The sequence below is a fragment of the Wolffia australiana genome, chromosome 14 (genome assembly GCF_029677425.1).
Source record: "Wolffia australiana isolate 7733 chromosome 14, ASM2967742v1".
Lineage (NCBI taxonomy): Eukaryota > Viridiplantae > Streptophyta > Magnoliopsida > Alismatales > Araceae > Wolffia > Wolffia australiana.
Genome location: NC_135848.1, coordinates 6,404,009 through 6,420,051, shown reverse-complemented (window position 1 = coordinate 6,420,051; position 16,043 = coordinate 6,404,009). Strand labels below are relative to the sequence as shown.

The following is a 16,043-nucleotide window of genomic DNA, read 5'->3' as shown; positions in this document are numbered from 1 at the left end:
TGTTAGCTGTATTAGAAAATTACTCCACCCAATCATTAATTCTTATTGCCTGTCTGGGAAAAAAATCAAATTCATAGGACGTTATGTCTTTGATGCCTAGGTGATAAGTACTTAAGGCTACCCAGTTTTGTTACACGAATTGATAGTCCACTAAATAGAAACAAAAATTACCAGTAATTAAGTAGAGTAAAAAGTGAAAATTTTCCAGCCGAGCAGACTGTTCCACTGTTTTATCACCTGCTGGGGGGGTTTGACAAGTTTTTTGTGCAAGAGAATTATTCATCCCATCTGATCTAATATCAGGATTAGATACGAATGAACAGACCACAAAGACGAACATAGGTTTTCACTTGTTCGTTCGTCGATTAACGCTGTTTGCGAGGCGACGAACAACGAACTTGGAGAGACATAATGACAGAAACTTGGAGAGACATAATTAGTCGAGCCATCAAAGCATCAAGCTGCATCCTCTTATTGCCTTTATAGGAATAATCAAATTCAAGGAACGAACTACCCTGTTCAAGGAAGAGCTCGGCTTTACATTAAATTCCTAGGATGGTCCTCACCTGATCCGGATTGTGACGAACCAGGGACTTGGGGTCTGGGTACTTATTCTGAGGGTCAACGACGGCGCAGTACATGAGGTCGTAGAGGTCAGCGAGAGCTCTTGAAACTTGGGCACAAGCGCTGGACCTCAGGCTTGGCATCTGCATCAGCTCGAACTCCGGCAAGGAGCCCTCCGTTCCAGAAATTATTCCAAAGAAGCTCCTCAAGCTCTCGGCCATGAAAGGCGGCGATGTCTCCTGAATTTCCGCCAATGGCGGCTCGTCGGCGTCTTCTCCGATGGGCCTTGCCTGGTTCTTGGTTGACTTCTCTAAAACTGGCATCTTTCCCAGCAGCCCGCATCTTCCAAGGATGGCGTGGACCTCACCCTCCACGAGAGCGTTGACCTGAGCCTCAATCTTGGATCCCAGAGTCTTTACATAGTTTGCTGCCACCTCGTGCCCGGATAGGGGCTGCTGAATTGCTGACAGACAGTTGATGAGGAAGATCTTACTTGAACCCGTATTGCCCTGCAAGTCGAGTTCAAAAAGTAAAAAAAAATATAAAGGCTGCAAGTATTAGTCCATAGGCAAGAGTTGGAAAAAGAATTTCAAGAACAAACCTGAGAGGTGGTCAAACTGGTCCTGCTTAACAAAGCATCCACAGGCGAAGATTCTCTATTATTCTGATTGTAGCTGCTCGGGTTCTTTTTTGAAAAATAAGTTGCTCCCTTTGACTCGTGGGACTCAGCTGCTTTCTCGCACATCTGCAACATAAATGCAAAGCAGAAGGTTAGAGAATTAGAACGAGTTAATTCTCCGGGGTGAAATATGATGAAAATTTGGAAGACAATCCGATTTAGTAATAATTTGAATGAACAATGAGAAGCAAGAACAAAAAAAATATAGTAAACAAAAAAAACCAAACACCTCACTAAAAAATACTGTCGAAGACAATCCCAAGAAGTAAAACTTTTAGGAGTGGTTTTCTATAATTCAATAGAAGTTGAGAAGTCAACTTTAAAATTAAAAAAAAAAGTTTTTTAAAAAAGGTAAGAACTCGTATGAAAGATGAAATTTAGTTTCCGCTCACCAGAACAATGGGATCTAAAAGAGAAGAAATCACGGGATGAAAGTCAGGTCTCTTGGCCAAAGCAGGAAACATCATACTGCTGTAAGTGTCAATAATTTCGAGCATCAAAGAGACCCCTTCCCTTACGGCCGGAGGTGGAGACAGGTCTACTGCAATTCTGATGGGATACTTTAGCAGCTTATCTCCCCTATTCCTGAGAATATTAAAGAAAGTCTGTTGGGCGGCATCCTTCAATAGTCTAAGCGTGTTGCAAAGAGACGCCTCCTCTCCCAGGAAGTCAGAAACCTATGAAAATGCGCACAAAGAAGTCTTTAAATTCTGGTCCTTGATTCATGGAAAAAACGGGAAATACAAGATTTGTTTCGCTTCTCGCCGCACTTACAGTGTAGTTGTAGAACTCCAGCGTGTTACTTAACTTGTATGCGACTATTAGGGACGGCTGAGATTGCAATACTTGTTCAACTCTGACCTTAAACGGCCTAGAAGCACCTTCAAATATTCTATCTAGAACAGCCGTTGTGTCTGGTTCAAATTTTGTGAGGTCTCCTTCAGATTTCTTGGAAAGATGGGGTGTTGTTATCCTACCATCTGTAACCGCATCTGGGTCCAGCAAGGTATGAATAAGCTCCCTTTCAGAAGCCAATGCCTGTCCGCAACCACAGAGAAAACATATTTATCGGATCCAATTACTGATGAAAAAGAATGAAATGCGTATAAGTTCGTTATTAACTCTAACCTGATGCAACCAGCCCAACATATCCCCAACATAACGCAAAGGATCATGGGCATGAACTTCAATCGGTCGTGGGACTCCTCCAGGTCCACCACGAGTTAGGGCGCTGAGAAATCTTCTAAATAGCGCATGGTGCCTCATGTTTGCCACCTGTGAGAAAAAATATACGAAGAGTAAAAGAAGATCTTTAAAAATCTGAAAACCAAGAACGAAAAAAAGAAGAAAAACCAGTATAAAAGGAATTACAAGAGAATAATGTGGGGTTCATGAAAATATCAAACAAAATATTCGTCACTTTCATGGTTAAAGCTTCACCTCTTCTGCGCAGTACTTGAACAGGACAGGTCTTTCTCGGAGACACCGGGAAGCTGTCTTCAAGAGTTCGCTGACTTCAGGATTATCGCTGTCGCCTAATTTTTTACACTCAGTATGAACCCATCTGAGCAAATGGAAGGTCACATATCAGTAATTCTTAGAACTCTACGTCTATTTACGGCCGGAGAAACAAGTATCACCTGCATAGGCGCTCATATGCTCCTTCCTGGTACATGGCCATCATGTCCATAAGCTCCAACCCTGCACGCTATTTAATTTTCAAAAGAATCGTTAAGTTTTGAATTGTTTTCCGCAAAATCTGTCAAAACAACCATGAACGAGCAACAATTCAACCCGATTGGGTTATTTTCTCGATGGGAAAATTGAGACTAAGCTTGGAGAAAAAAGGCTACCTGGTGATGCGTTCGAAGTAGTATCTTGCAGTTTGCATGAATTTCTTGAACATGAGAGAGCACCTTGAAAAAGTTCTCATTAAGCTCTTCATCCCTAAGAGCGCTTATCTGTATTTAAAAGGCAAGATCAATATAATTGGAGAAAAAAAACAACGCTACAGGGAAAAATCAGTCACGTTAGCTCTTCCATTTAAATACCTCCTCGATGGAAAGCTGGTAGTCCCGAAGAAAGCATGATGCAATCTCTTGCCTTTGAACAGTAACATCAAGTTCCTGCTTCAACCTTTCCGTAGTACTGATAATATCTCCCGTACTTTCGTTACAGCTATTCAATGCCTGGGCGATCCTACAAAAACAAGAAGAATATAATGAGATATTATTTAGAACAGTGCAACATCAAAAACGAATAACACATGAATCAACATAAGTAACTCGTCATGTCCAATCCTCTCGAGAGGAAAATAGTGGCAAGGAAATTTGGAACCGACAGCCTAGGGGATTACAACTTTCGAAATGGGACAGGCTACATTCAAAAGCAAATAAAATAATGTCAAAAACAGCAAAGTGGGCATTGATCATTTTTTCTTGAAACACATGAGGAGAATTCAAAAGAATTTTGGCACCCAATGTTCCTCCATAATAACGTAGATATGTGTGCGTACAGATGATTTGAGTTAATTTACGTCCCCTCCCCAAATGCGGGCTTTCCCTTTATGCGAACATACTTGGGGATTTTTTTTTTTGTAAGAAAATAACAGAGATGCGTGCAAGAAGTTATCTACAATATAAACGTAGATGTGTGTACATAAAGATTACACTTTCCGTGCCCCTCACGCTCGAAAGAATAAAACCGACCGCTGGAAACATCTTTTCATCGGATCCTCATCTAACCGTTCCTAACTTAATTTCCGATCTTCTAGCTGTACATCACCACAATACTTCACTTATGGCGAGAGTTTCAAACGTCAGAAGGGAGAAATAGAATCCATTGAAAGATAATTTCACCAAGGCAGACGAGATAACGAGAGTCATAGAGAGTAAGCTAACTCACAGATCGCAGCACTCCGCCAGAGCATTCACCTCGTCCGTCACTCTGTTAAGCGCCTGCGCAAAAGCCACAAGCACGCGTCAGAAAATAACCCATTAAGACGCAAACTTCAAGAGGAAATCAGAGGGACAAGCGATCGAAGAACGCACCTCTTCAGCAGGGAGAGAAGCGAGGAGAAATTCTTGGTTGAGAGCGAGCGCGCGGTTCTCAATTGTGGATTTGAGCCCTCTCCGGGCGGCTAGCGTGTTCTCCCCGTAGAAGGACGACAACGCTTCCAGAGAGGCCAGAAGCTCGGGGCTGTCCGTCCGCGTCTCGTTAAGCACCTTGCGAAGCTTCCTCGAGAGCCCAGCAGCCAGGCTAGCCCCTCCTCCCGACGCCATTACCTTCTTCCCCGCGAGCTCCCCAGATCTCTTCCCTCTTCTGTGGAGTTTGGACCCTTCCACACTAAAACTAACAAGGTCGGACATTTAGAACCGGGACCGTAGATACTCCTTTTTGGGTCGGACTAGTTCATCAAACCAGACCGAAACTGGAAGTAAATTATTAAATATTATGTTATACTTTTCTGTAAAATTCTAAACATATTATGTAATAATCATCGTAGAGGTCTCTAGAGCTTATCGTCGCTGCCTCATATTTGACTGTGCTTGGGCAACCCACTTGATGAACAATAGAGGAGTAGAGGAAGAAAGACCCATGGTTACTAGGAGGGTTTGACGGTCCTGGTCCCATTCGGGTTTTTAGTAAAGACTTAAACCTTACCTAAAGTTTGATCCGATTCGTGTCCGTTCATGTTCAATCCTAATCCGGTTCGGCCCGTTCATGTTTAGTCCTGGTTCGGTTTGGTTAGGTTCCCTGTCTGGTCAGGTGACTTGTAAATTTATATCAACATAATGAAGCTTTTTAACTGATGGTAATGAATGCTGCTTCCCTTCTCTTTTAAATTTGACAAAAAAAATTAAATAAATATTTAATAATTCACTTCTAATTCCAGTCCGGTTTAACCCTTGGAATTAAGGAACGGCACATCCGAAACGTGACGCCACGGACATGACGGGACGGATGACGATCCGTGACGGACGGTGACGTGACGGAAGTTTCGTCACGCCACCGTCCCGTCACATGTCCGAGGATTTTGGAAAAATCTGTTACGTTCGCGTCACCATCATGATTTGCGGCGTCCCTGTCACCGGACGGCGTCATCGTCACGTGTGACGGGAAAAAATAACCATGCAGAGGAGAGAGAATTGGAGGGCATATCTCCAATTATCTTTGGACGACATCCTTTTGCGCACGCCGATTAATGCAGGGACTTTTCTGCAAAATGCCAAGAAATCGAGCTAGTGACACCATGTGGCGAAATCTCGACCATCGAAAAGCTTAAATCTAGCGATTTTTAAGCTTTTTCGGTCATTGTTTGGTCATCTGTGACTGCCGTCCCATCACATCACTCATCCGTCACCGTCACCGTCACCGTCACAGGCCCCTAAGTTCGTCACGGTCACCGTCAGGTCATCTGTCGCGTTGCCGTCACCGTGACGTGTGACGTGACGGATGACGGCTGCCGTTCCCTACTTGGACCTAAACCTGCCCAAACAACCTGCCCGACCAATCAGTCCTAAATGTCCAACCATCGGTACAAGTAGCATCCACTACCAGTGGTTCTGAAGCTGGCTTTTCTACTTTGACAAGTAGTATCAAGATGACTTTTCTACTTTGACTTTGAGATTAACATGTAAAGTATCATACTTAAGGTAAGGTTTAAGTGTTTGCTAAAAACTAATAAGACGTCTGCCTGTCCGCACTAAGAGTCGCTTTCTTATCCGTTTCTTATCTCCCCAGTCTCGCTGCCTCGCAGCTCCCCTCTCTGCTCCGTCTCGCCCTCCTGGGTGCGACGGCGAACAAGAAGGGATCTTGAGGTGCCGAGAAGGAAGAACTCGCCGCCGGCGAGAAGAAAATTCCAAGGTTTTGCCCTGCCCTCTTCGCAACGGCTGCTCCCCAGTTCTCTTCTTCTTCCCCTCCGCCGACCGAATTCGCCGGCCGGAAATCGGGAGGAGAATGTCGTGCCTCGCTCCTCAGTTCAAGTGCCCGCCCGACGCTCGCCCCGGCTTTGGTAATTCTTCTCTTTCTCTCGCTGTCTCTCTGGAATTTTTCCCTCCCCTTTCGAATTACTGGCTCCTCCGTTTTGTTCTTGCTCGTTTCCTTCAGAAACTTCCCTAGACTTTCGCGCTACTTCCTCTTGTTTCATGCCCTGATCCGCGGTGCTGAAGTAGGTCGTGTACAGAGTCCTGGGAAGAAACTGAAAATCTTTCGCCTGTCTCAGCTCAGTTACCTGAATTACAAAAAAAAAAAAATATTGTATTGCGTGCCTTCCATAGATTTGTCGATTGACCTGACTTATTGTCGGGAATTATGTGGATGGATTCAACTTTCGCTGATGGAGTATCAGGCTCCCTGTTAGATTATCTAATCCCGCACTTCTGTTCGGATAAAATTTTTCCTCTTTTCTCCTGATAATCGATTAGGAGGAAGTTTGCTCCGTTTTTCTTGGACCCGCTGGCGACAGCATTTATGTGATAGAGAATTTTTGATATGTTCAAGAGTTTTTGATATGCTCAGAGACGGCAGGTTATGGATTCCCTGTAATTGAATAGTTTGTGAATTTATTTCCCGATTAAAAAGGATTTCTTTCCTGAATTTGGAGTAGCTACTGTGGATTAATTTCTAAAGTTTTTCTTCTTCTGGGCAGCTAAAGCCAGAGACTTGTCATATTTCCGGGTACAATGTGTTATGTCATCTTCAGCCGTAATTGATTCAGAGAAACTTCAGATCTCCTCTTTGGACACCCATTCAGCTTCAGTTTCATCTTTCAGACATCTGCCCTACATGGGATCTGTCGGTCCACCAACAAAGGTTAGCGGGCTTTTTACCATGTCATAGAAGCCAGAAGCTCAGTTCCTTTTTTCCGTTTTTATTCTCATCGTTGTACTAATTGGTTTTATATCTGATGTAACTTTTAGTTTATTTTACTGCTGCATAACTTACAATCTTAGGATCCAAACTTGATGTGTACTGTATAAGGGTAGGTTTTGTGTGTGACACTTGTCAGAGAGCTAAGCCTACCCTTGCTAGCTACTCCCATGGATTTCACCCGTGCCCTTTATGACATCCAAAAAACAACTTGCGCCTTTATGATTGTTCACAGTGACATCTGGGGTCCCTCCCAGAAGTCGTCTTATGGGGGAAGGAATGTTATATTTCTTTCATATATGATTGCTCGCTAATAACTTTGGTTTATTTGGTGTCCCAGAACTCAGAATCAACACATATTTTAACAAACTTATTCAAAATGATTAAATTACAGTTGACTTAAGGCACTTTAGATTTGATAACGCCAAAAATTGCATTATTAGTGACTCTTTCAGGTTTTTCGAGGATAAAGGGGTGATTCATGCGATGTCATGTGTCAACACACCCAAAAAAGGGTTGGCTTAGAGGAAAAATAGACATCTAATTGAAGTTATTCACACATTAATGCTTCAAAGTAGTTTTCCAGATTCCCTCTGGGGTGAGGCCCTGTTAACTGGTACTCATATGATTAACCAGTGCCCCACAAAGGGTCTAAAGGGGGTAAGTCCTACTGATGAAGTGGAAAAGCATGTCCCATCAGTACGGTTGAAATCAGATCTACCACTAAAGGTCTTTGGATTCGTAGCATATGTGCACCACTCCACCTTAAAGAAATTGGCTCCTCCCACCTTAAAGTTTGTTTTTCTTGGTAACTAGATGACACATAAAGGATATCGACGTTACTTTATATTACCAAAGACGTTACATTTGATGAGAAGTACCACTCTGGATATATAGAAAATAACTGTGCAGGGGAACTTGGTGTCACCAGTAATGTCGGGAATGGGGATTTTGAACCGACAGACAATGCAGTGGACAGTAATTCTTGTAGGGAGGACTTGGTTCGATCGATATGTGGAATATAATTCATGGAATTCATCGTCTCGTTACAAGAATCTTATCAGGTTGCTTATAATTTCCTCCCGATCATCCATATAACGTTGCTTATAATTTATGGAATTCATGGTTGGTCACATGTGCTGGGTGGGGTCTTCTCCTTTTCTTCTCATGATAGGTTCGATGGAGAATCTTATCAGGGAATTCGCCCTTGGAATCTATGAAACATTGTGCATCAAATATCGGCTGGAAGAACTCATGATAGCTTGTACCAAGCCAATCATGGTGGTGTGCGACAATAGGTTTGCATTAGTGATTGTTTACAATCTAGTTCAACATGCCAGAACAAAGCATGTGGAGGTGGACTGACAATTTGTCAAGGTGAAACTGGAGGGAGACATCATCTGTACCTCTCATGTCAAATCTGTTGAACAATGTGCTAATCTTCATGTAAAGGAAGTGCACAATTGTTTGCTGTATAGGCTTGACTTGAAGCTAGGAATGCAGATCATTCATTCCCGGCTAGAGGGAGAGTGTGAGTGATACGATCCCGCTCTGTCGAGACCATAATCGGATCGCTGTAACTCAATTGTTCAAATGAAATGATAATTCAGGTCTTCCACAAATCCTTCTCTAGGGACGAAGAGAGAGAGAGAGAGGAGAAAGGTATTCCGGGGGTAGAGGAGAGAAGAGACGGGAAGGGTAAGGGAGATGATGAAGGATCGTCAGAGACGGTCGTGGCACGGCAGGGGGATGACGTCGGGCCTGCGGGTACAGAGAGAAAAGAGTCACGACCATGCAGAGGTAGGAGAGGGTTAGCGAGACTCACAAGTGAAAAAAACTTCCTGCCTTCCTTCCAGCAGGGCCTGGCTTAAGTAGGGATCGGAGTGGGCCGGGCCTGTACGTTCGCATTGGGCTGTTGTCATGCCTTCTGGGTATAAACCCTCGGACAAATCATTTCAGCGAGAAATCAGAAGCTCAGTTCCTTTTCTTCTTTATACTAATTGGCTTTATAATCCATGTAATATCTTAGGGTCTGAACCCGATGTGTAGTCTAAGGGTGTTTACTGATACAATCCCGACTCTGGGCTTGTATCTGAGGGGAGTAGACGGGTGAGGTGATGTAGAATTTCCCAGGGTAGAGAGGTGAAATGGGAAGGATTGGAAAGGAGGCTGAGCAGAGGAGGTAGGGATCGGCCGGGGACGAGCCGCCTGAAGACGTGGTGAGGTAGAAACGATCACGAGGGCTGGGGATCATAGAGGGAGAGAGGGAGACCAGACGTAGACAAGGAGAGGGCAGACAAGAAGACCTTCAATCTACTTCTTGTTGGCTGCCCTCCTAAAGGGAGGGCATCCCTATTTAAAGGAAATACATAATAGCCAAATGACTGAAATGCCCCTGTGGGCTAACATGACAAAACTACCCCTAGATAGGTTGAGGATCCTCTCCAGGATCCTATCATTTACCCTAATCAATATTTCTGACTTTTTATGCTTGTGTTGGTCGAGCTCTCTCACCCTCCTGGCCTTAAGTGTTCTGCTCACGTATTCCTCCGAGCCAGCTGCTCCAATCTCCATGGAGTACTTAGTAGTTAATTCATTGCTGTAGAATGACTAGATATTGAATGAATATATTATAAATAGAAAAGCAACTTCATGTTCTCCATGCGTAAGTCCTAAATTTACTTAGACCAAGTTTTTTTTCAGAATGAAACAGGCTTTAGTCGAGTTGTCAGAAAAATATGCAACATGATAGGGTCTTAGCCAAATAATCTCAGCCGTTTTCTATTTAAAATAAGAGGGTCTGGGCATTAATACTAACTAGACTGTAACCATTTCACCGTGTTCTAATTAGATAACTTAACCTTGGGAATATGTGTGAGGTGTTAGACCTACAAGGTTGTGTTCTACGGCGATAAAAATCGTCACATTCGCCCTATGAAGATAAACTGGTTGGATCCTTTCGTTCATGTGATGGTTTTGTCTATTATCACGAATAAGTAGGTTCTAAGTCTAGAATGTAGCTGATTGCTGAAAGTGAAGAAGAGATTTTTTCCAATGTTTTTGCAAGTTTTGACTAAAGATTTTATGATTGAGGATGTAGCTTGATTTTTCATGGCACATTTTCCCCTCGCCTGGGTGATTCATATGAGTGACAGGACAGAAAAAATCATCCGACTGCGCGGCTTCTTAATATCTCGTTCGTTCTTAACAACTTGAACACCCTTGAGTCTCCTACATTTATTCCGTTTATAGTGTATAAAGGAAAAAAATCTCACATTGAAGAAAACGGTGACGGTGAAGAAAATTAATCTCCTTACCTGTCTCTTGAAATTCTGCAGATCGATTTCGACGTAGCTCTAGCCACTGAAAATTTGCTAGCAAATGAAGAGTCTGTGATTGCCGCGGCAGCTTCTGAAGCACTAGCTCTTGCAAGAGCAGCGGCCGAAGTTGCGAAAAACGCGGCCGACATGATTGGGAGCTTCCCATCATCATCATCATCTTCCAAACATAAGCTTGACGATTCCTCATTTTCATCCGAATTTGAGCTTCTAAGAATGGAGATGGCCAAGGATGAAGGAGATGACCTTCTGCGATCTTCAGCGAGCCGTCAAACAGCCAACGAAGATGGGCCCGATACTCTTGACATTTCAAATCTTAACTTCTTTGTGCTCGAAGAGGCTGAGAAATCCAAGAACGTAGCAGTAAGATCTGGAAAACAGACCGAGAGGAAGGCAAGAAGAGCTCGTGCTGCAGAAAAGGTGGGGTCGACCACCGTTTCCGTCAAATCTTCTGGGTCAGCTGGAAGAAAGAAGCGTGGGGCTGTTCAGGAAATCGACTACTCTGATCCTCTCCACTATTTGAGGGCAACCACGAGTACATCTCGGCTGCTGACTGCCTCTGAAGAGTTGGAGTTGTCAGAGGGAATCCAGGTAATTGTTCTTTTAAAAGTTATTAGCAAAGATTTCATAATATTTGAAGAAATTGAAAGAAACCCGCCAAACTTCATGATAATTGGGTGGAATCTTGCAGGACCTTCTGAAACTGGAGAGGCTTCAGGAAGAACTTGGCAAGAGATATGGAAGTCAACCCACCTTTGCTCAGTGGGCAGCAGCCTCCGGACTTGATCAGAAGACTCTGAGAAAGCGCCTGAATCATGGTATTTTCTGCAAGGACAAGATGATCAAGAGTAACATCAGGCTTGTCATCTCAATTGCGAAGAATTATCAGGGTGCAGGGATGAATCTTCAGGATCTTGTTCAGGTAATTGACTCGTTTCTAGTGGCTCCTTGGCGATTTCTTGTTTTAAATTTGTTTTCACAATCTTGCTTTGCAGGAAGGATGCCGAGGCTTGGTCAGGGGAGCCGAAAAGTTTGATGCTTCAAAGGGTTTCAAGTTCTCAACCTACGCGCACTGGTGGATCAAACAAGCTGTTCGCAAATCCCTGTCTGATCAATCAAGAACCATCCGCTTACCTGTGAGAAACCACCAGCGTTTCTTCCTCCCTGGATTCGATTTTTTTTCTGCATCATTCAATGACTGATTTTCCGCATCGTCTTCTCTGATCTGCGCAGTTCCACATGGTGGAGGCGACTTACAGGGTGAAGGAAGCAAGGAAGCAGCTGTACAGCGAGAATGGAAGATATCCTGAGAACGAAGAGGTTGCAGAGGCCACGGGGTTGTCGATGAAGAAACTAACCGCGGTGCTTATGACGCCCAAGGCTCCCAGATCCTTGGATCAGAAGATCGGGATCAACCAAAATCTGAAGCCCTCGGTTCGTTTCCTCCCGAATTCGTCAGCTTTCACATCGGCAATTTCTCGAATGAGGGTTTGATGATCTTAATTTCTTGTTGCAGGAAGTGATCGCCGATCCGAATGCGGAGTCTGCGGATGATATTCTGATGAAACAATTCATGAAGCAGGACCTGGACAAGGTTCTGGACACGCTGAATCCGAGGGAGAAGCAGGTGGTGCGATGGAGGTTCGGGCTGGAAGACGGGAGGATGAAGACGCTGCAGGAGATCGGCGAATTAATGGGGGTGAGTAGGGAGAGGATACGACAGATCGAATCCTGCGCATTTCGAAAGCTGAAGAACAAGAGAAGAACCAAGAATCTGCGCCAATACCTCGTCTCGTAGGGAGCTTGGGAGGAAATCCTCGGCGCTTCCTCTTCCTCGTCGTCGTCATCTTTCTCCTTTCCCTCGATTTTTTTTCCCTGTACTTAGAAGAACCTATACAATCAATCGATCTTTCGATCTTCGGCCCGTGCAGAGAGGGGCAATTCTTGTATCTACCATCTTCGGCGTTCATCTCATGAATTGGTAGTGAAATGTGACAGTGGGATTCATCTTTCGTTCTATCTTGTAGAGAGAGATATAGAGAGAGAAGGGGGAACGAGAGAGAGATACGGAGAGAGGAGAAGAGAAAGGAGTAGACTGAGAGAAAGATAGCGAGAGAAATAAATAGATAGAGAGATAGATTGGAATAGATAGGAACAGATAGAGAGGAAGAGAAAGCAATAGATAGAGAGAAAGAGAGGAAGAGAAAGCAATAGATAGAAAGAAAGATAGGAAGAGAAAGCAATAGATAGAAAGAAAGATAGGAAGAGAAAGCAATAGATAGAAAGAAAGATAGGAAGAGAAAGGAATAGATATAGAGATATATAGGAAGATAAAGGAATATATAAATAGAAAGATAGGAAGCAAAAGGAATAGATAGAGAGAAACCTAGGAAGAGAAAATAATAGATGGAGAGAAAGATAGGTAGAGAAATGAAGGGATAGGTAGTCACAGAGAGGGAGAATAGACAGGAAGAGTTATGCAGAGATAAGAAGAGAAAGGAAGTTACGGATAGATAGAGAAAGAGAGAGTAATAGACAGGAGGAGGTAGATTGAGATAGGAAGAGAAAGGAAGTGATAGATAGAGAAATAGACAGGAAGTGGCAGAGAGAGAAAGGAAGTAATATATAGATAAATAGAAAGAGAAATAGACTGGAAGAGGCAGAGAGAGATAGGAAGAGAAAGGAATTGATAAATAGATAGAGAGGAATAGACATGAAGAGGAAGAGAATGGAAGTGATAGATAGGTGGATAGGTAGATAGACATAGAGAGAAAGAGAGAAATGGACTTGAAAATAGGTAGATAGATAAATAGAGAGAGAGAGAGAGACTGGAAGAGGCGGAGAGAGATAGGGAGAGGAAGAGACAGGAAGAGATATATGGATAGAGAGAGAGGGGGAGAGAGAGAGAGAAATGAAGAGAGACAGGAAGAGATATATGGATATTGGATAGAGAGAGAGGGAGAGAGAGAGAGAGAGAAATGAAGAGAGACAGGAAGAGATATACGGATATAGAGAGAGGGAGAGAGAGAGAGAAATGAAGAAAGACAGGAAGAGATATGTGGATATTGGATAGAGAGAGGGAGAGAGAGAGAAATGAAGAAAGACAGGAAGAGATATATGGATATTGGATAGAGATATATGGATAGAGAGAGAGAGAAATGAAGAGAGACAGGAAGAGATATATGGATAGAGAGAGAGAGAAATGAAGAGAGACAGGAAGAGATATATGGATAGAGAGGGAGAGAAATGAAGAGAGACAGGAAGAGATATATGGATAGAGAGAGAGGGAGAGTGAGAAATGAAGAGAGACAGCAAGAGATATATGGATATTGGATAGAGAGAGGGAGAGAGAGAGAGAGAAATGAAGAGAGACAGGAAGAGATATATGGATAGAGAGAGAGGGAGAGAGAGAAATGAAGAGAGACAGGAAAAGATATATGGATAGAGAGAGAGGGAGAGAGAGAGAGAGAAATGAAGAGACAGATATCGAAGATAGAGAGAGATAGAGGAAGAGAGAGAGAGAGAGGGAGAGAGAGAGAGAGAGAAATGAAGAGACAGATATCGAAGATAGAGAGAGATAGAGGAAGAGAGAGAGAGAGAGGAAGAGAGAGAGAGAGAGAGAGAGAGAGAGAGAGAGAGAGAAATGAAGAGACAGATATCGAAGATAGAGAGAGATAGATGAAGAGAGAGAGAGAGGGAGAGCTATATAAATCGTTGGGCGGGAGAAGGGTTTTTGAGGGAGGTAGGAAACAGGACGAAGAGAAGGAGAAGGAAGATCATGGCCGCTAGGGTTTTCAGGGGATGCAGGGCGCTGATGGCAGTATCTTCTGAGGCTGGAGCCGCTCCCTTGAAGTCGACGGGGAAGGGGAAAACCGTCATCAATGGTGGCGGACTGATGAAGCCCGTACCCGTTTCGGCAGCGATGAAGAAATTCCTCGGTGTGTCGGAGGCTTCCCGCCCCGAGGCGGTGAAGAAGATTTGGGAGCACATCAAACTTCACCAGCTCCAGGTTTTCTGTCAATATCCACTCTCCCCTTCATTCTTGATATCTTCTTTACCCTATTGCATGCAGTCGTTGATGTTCCTTCGATTGCCTCCTCATGATTTCTCCTGATTATTGCTCGCCGTCCCATTAATCTTGCGCCTTGATGACGTCCATCCTGTTCTTGGAAGGCGCAGAGTCAAAATAGGGTGCTATCTTAAATATCTTCTAGTTCCTCCTCGCTGTTAGTCTTCATTAATTGTCAGCTCGTTATTCTTACCTCGTAGAACTGTCACCGTGCTGTGTTTCTGATATGCTTGATCATTCTTGGAGCACACTTTACAGCTAAAGGTTGATAGCTCGTTCTGAACTATTTATCCATAGAGTTTTCTGGCGATTGTCTGTTCGTTCTCTCTTCTTTTCCATTAAAGTTTAATCATCCGACTAGGCCGGATGTCTTTCGAGGATCGATTTTATCTTCGTACCTGCCTCAACATATTCCGGGAAGCGAACAAAATTAGAATGTCTGCCGATCGTTGATTAAGTTGAATCCGATAAGTTGACATGATTGGAAATCCTTCATTCATTCTTACATATTTTCAGTCATGCGTGATGAATGAATGGTTCTCTGCAGAATCCAGCGAACAAGAAGGAGATCAACTGTGACGAGAAGCTGAAGTCGATATTTGCTGGGAAGGACAAGGTTGGAATGCTTGAGATAGCCAAACTGCTCAGCCCCCATTTTCCCAAGGCAGATAAGTAGACTTCTGTGAGCTAGAGGAAAAGAAGGGAAGAGTTTTTTGGGGCCAAATTCACAGCGTCGTCTCTGTCAGTACAGCTAACTTACTGTAATCAGTGCCCGATTTGAGAGGGTCGTTCTCCCTTCTTCGTTCCTGGCCCCTGCCTTCTCATTAAACCGTGCAGGTCAAACTCTGTTTATATGGTCCCTCTCTCTATATCTCTTCATCTTTATCTATTATTGTTTCTTATTTTAATTTATGTTTCTTCACTCTCTTCCCCTCATCTCTCAATCCCATGTTCCTATCTCTACTGACTTGGCATCTCCTCCTTCCTCTATAACTAAACTCTCCCTCTCTTTTTTATGTAGATATAATTCCATCTGTTTCTTCTCATCTCATCTTATCTCTCAAATTTTCCCATCTTCTCTTCTTTCATCTCAGTCCAGTTCTCATTTCATCTCCCATTTTTTTCCCTCAACGTATGCATGACAACATCTTCTCAATATTTTCCTTTATTAGCTTTCTTATTTTCTTCTCTCCAGTGCGCATCTCATCGTATTCTCTTCTGCCTCTTTGAATATTTTCCCTTCTCATGTCTGACTTTCTCCTCTTGCCGACTCAGTATCTCTCTTTGTTTTATCTTATTTCGATTCATCATGAAGCAGTTCTTGATTCTTGATATTCCCTGTTTACACTACTATCTAAATCCTTTTGTCTCTCCGAATCTCTGTCTTTATTTATCCTGTTCTGTTTCCTGGTTTTAAGGTTGGTTGTTAGGCAGATAACTTATCATCATCTCTTTGCTCGTCCATCATTGTCCAATGACAACACCTGTCACTGATGATGAATGATGACTGTTCACATGTCCA

At 43.3% G+C, this 16,043-nt stretch overlaps 3 protein-coding genes across 3 annotated transcripts; 2 read left to right on the top strand and 1 right to left on the bottom strand.

Annotated features, from left to right (window-relative positions):
• Nucleotides 1-436: 436 nt before the first annotated feature.
• LOC144712371 (oligomeric golgi complex subunit) lies at nt 437-4,613 on the bottom strand. Its single transcript, XM_078586628.1, has 11 exons — nt 4,294-4,613; nt 4,148-4,200; nt 3,295-3,442; nt 3,097-3,204; nt 2,884-2,951; nt 2,684-2,807; nt 2,372-2,518; nt 2,018-2,281; nt 1,636-1,920; nt 1,166-1,309; nt 437-1,073 (listed from the first exon to the last, which is right to left on the bottom strand). Exons 1-11 carry the CDS (start codon nt 4,609-4,611, stop codon nt 543-545), a joined length of 2,190 nt encoding a protein of 729 aa, XP_078442754.1. The 5' UTR covers nt 4,612-4,613; the 3' UTR covers nt 437-542.
• Nucleotides 4,614-5,949: 1,336 nt separating this feature from the next.
• Nucleotides 5,950-12,401, top strand: SIG2 (RNApolymerase sigma subunit 2). Its single transcript, XM_078586629.1, has 7 exons — nt 5,950-6,257; nt 6,894-7,057; nt 10,453-11,043; nt 11,144-11,374; nt 11,448-11,588; nt 11,686-11,886; nt 11,969-12,401. Exons 1-7 carry the CDS (start codon nt 6,203-6,205, stop codon nt 12,248-12,250), a joined length of 1,665 nt encoding a protein of 554 aa, XP_078442755.1. The 5' UTR covers nt 5,950-6,202; the 3' UTR covers nt 12,251-12,401.
• A 1,771-nt stretch (nt 12,402-14,172) lies between these two features.
• Nucleotides 14,173-15,429, top strand: LOC144712373 (protein TRI1-like). The gene is made up of 2 exons (XM_078586630.1): nt 14,173-14,461; nt 15,069-15,429. Exons 1-2 carry the CDS (start codon nt 14,231-14,233, stop codon nt 15,195-15,197), a joined length of 360 nt encoding a protein of 119 aa, XP_078442756.1. The 5' UTR covers nt 14,173-14,230; the 3' UTR covers nt 15,198-15,429.
• Nucleotides 15,430-16,043: the final 614 nt, after the last annotated feature.

Excerpts from the sequence above, each read along its gene's own strand:
- LOC144712371 (XM_078586628.1), bottom strand. The coding sequence starts at position 4,611 with ATGTCCGACCTTGTTAGTTTTAGTGTGGAAGGGTCCAAACTCCACAGA. Across the intron at positions 2,282-2,371 it reads TGTTGGGCTGGTTGCATCAG|GCATTGGCTTCTGAAAGGGA; the intron begins GTTAGAGTTAAT and ends GGTTGCGGACAG. Across the intron at positions 1,074-1,165 it reads CCAGTTTGACCACCTCTCAG|GGCAATACGGGTTCAAGTAA; the intron begins GTTTGTTCTTGA and ends CTCGACTTGCAG.
- SIG2 (XM_078586629.1), top strand. The coding sequence starts at position 6,203 with ATGTCGTGCCTCGCTCCTCAGTTCAAGTGCCCGCCCGACGCTCGCCCC. Across the intron at positions 11,044-11,143 it reads AGTTGTCAGAGGGAATCCAG|GACCTTCTGAAACTGGAGAG; the intron begins GTAATTGTTCTT and ends GGAATCTTGCAG. Across the intron at positions 11,887-11,968 it reads ACCAAAATCTGAAGCCCTCG|GAAGTGATCGCCGATCCGAA; the intron begins GTTCGTTTCCTC and ends TTCTTGTTGCAG.
- LOC144712373 (XM_078586630.1), top strand. The coding sequence starts at position 14,231 with ATGGCCGCTAGGGTTTTCAGGGGATGCAGGGCGCTGATGGCAGTATCT. Across the intron at positions 14,462-15,068 it reads TCAAACTTCACCAGCTCCAG|AATCCAGCGAACAAGAAGGA; the intron begins GTTTTCTGTCAA and ends GGTTCTCTGCAG.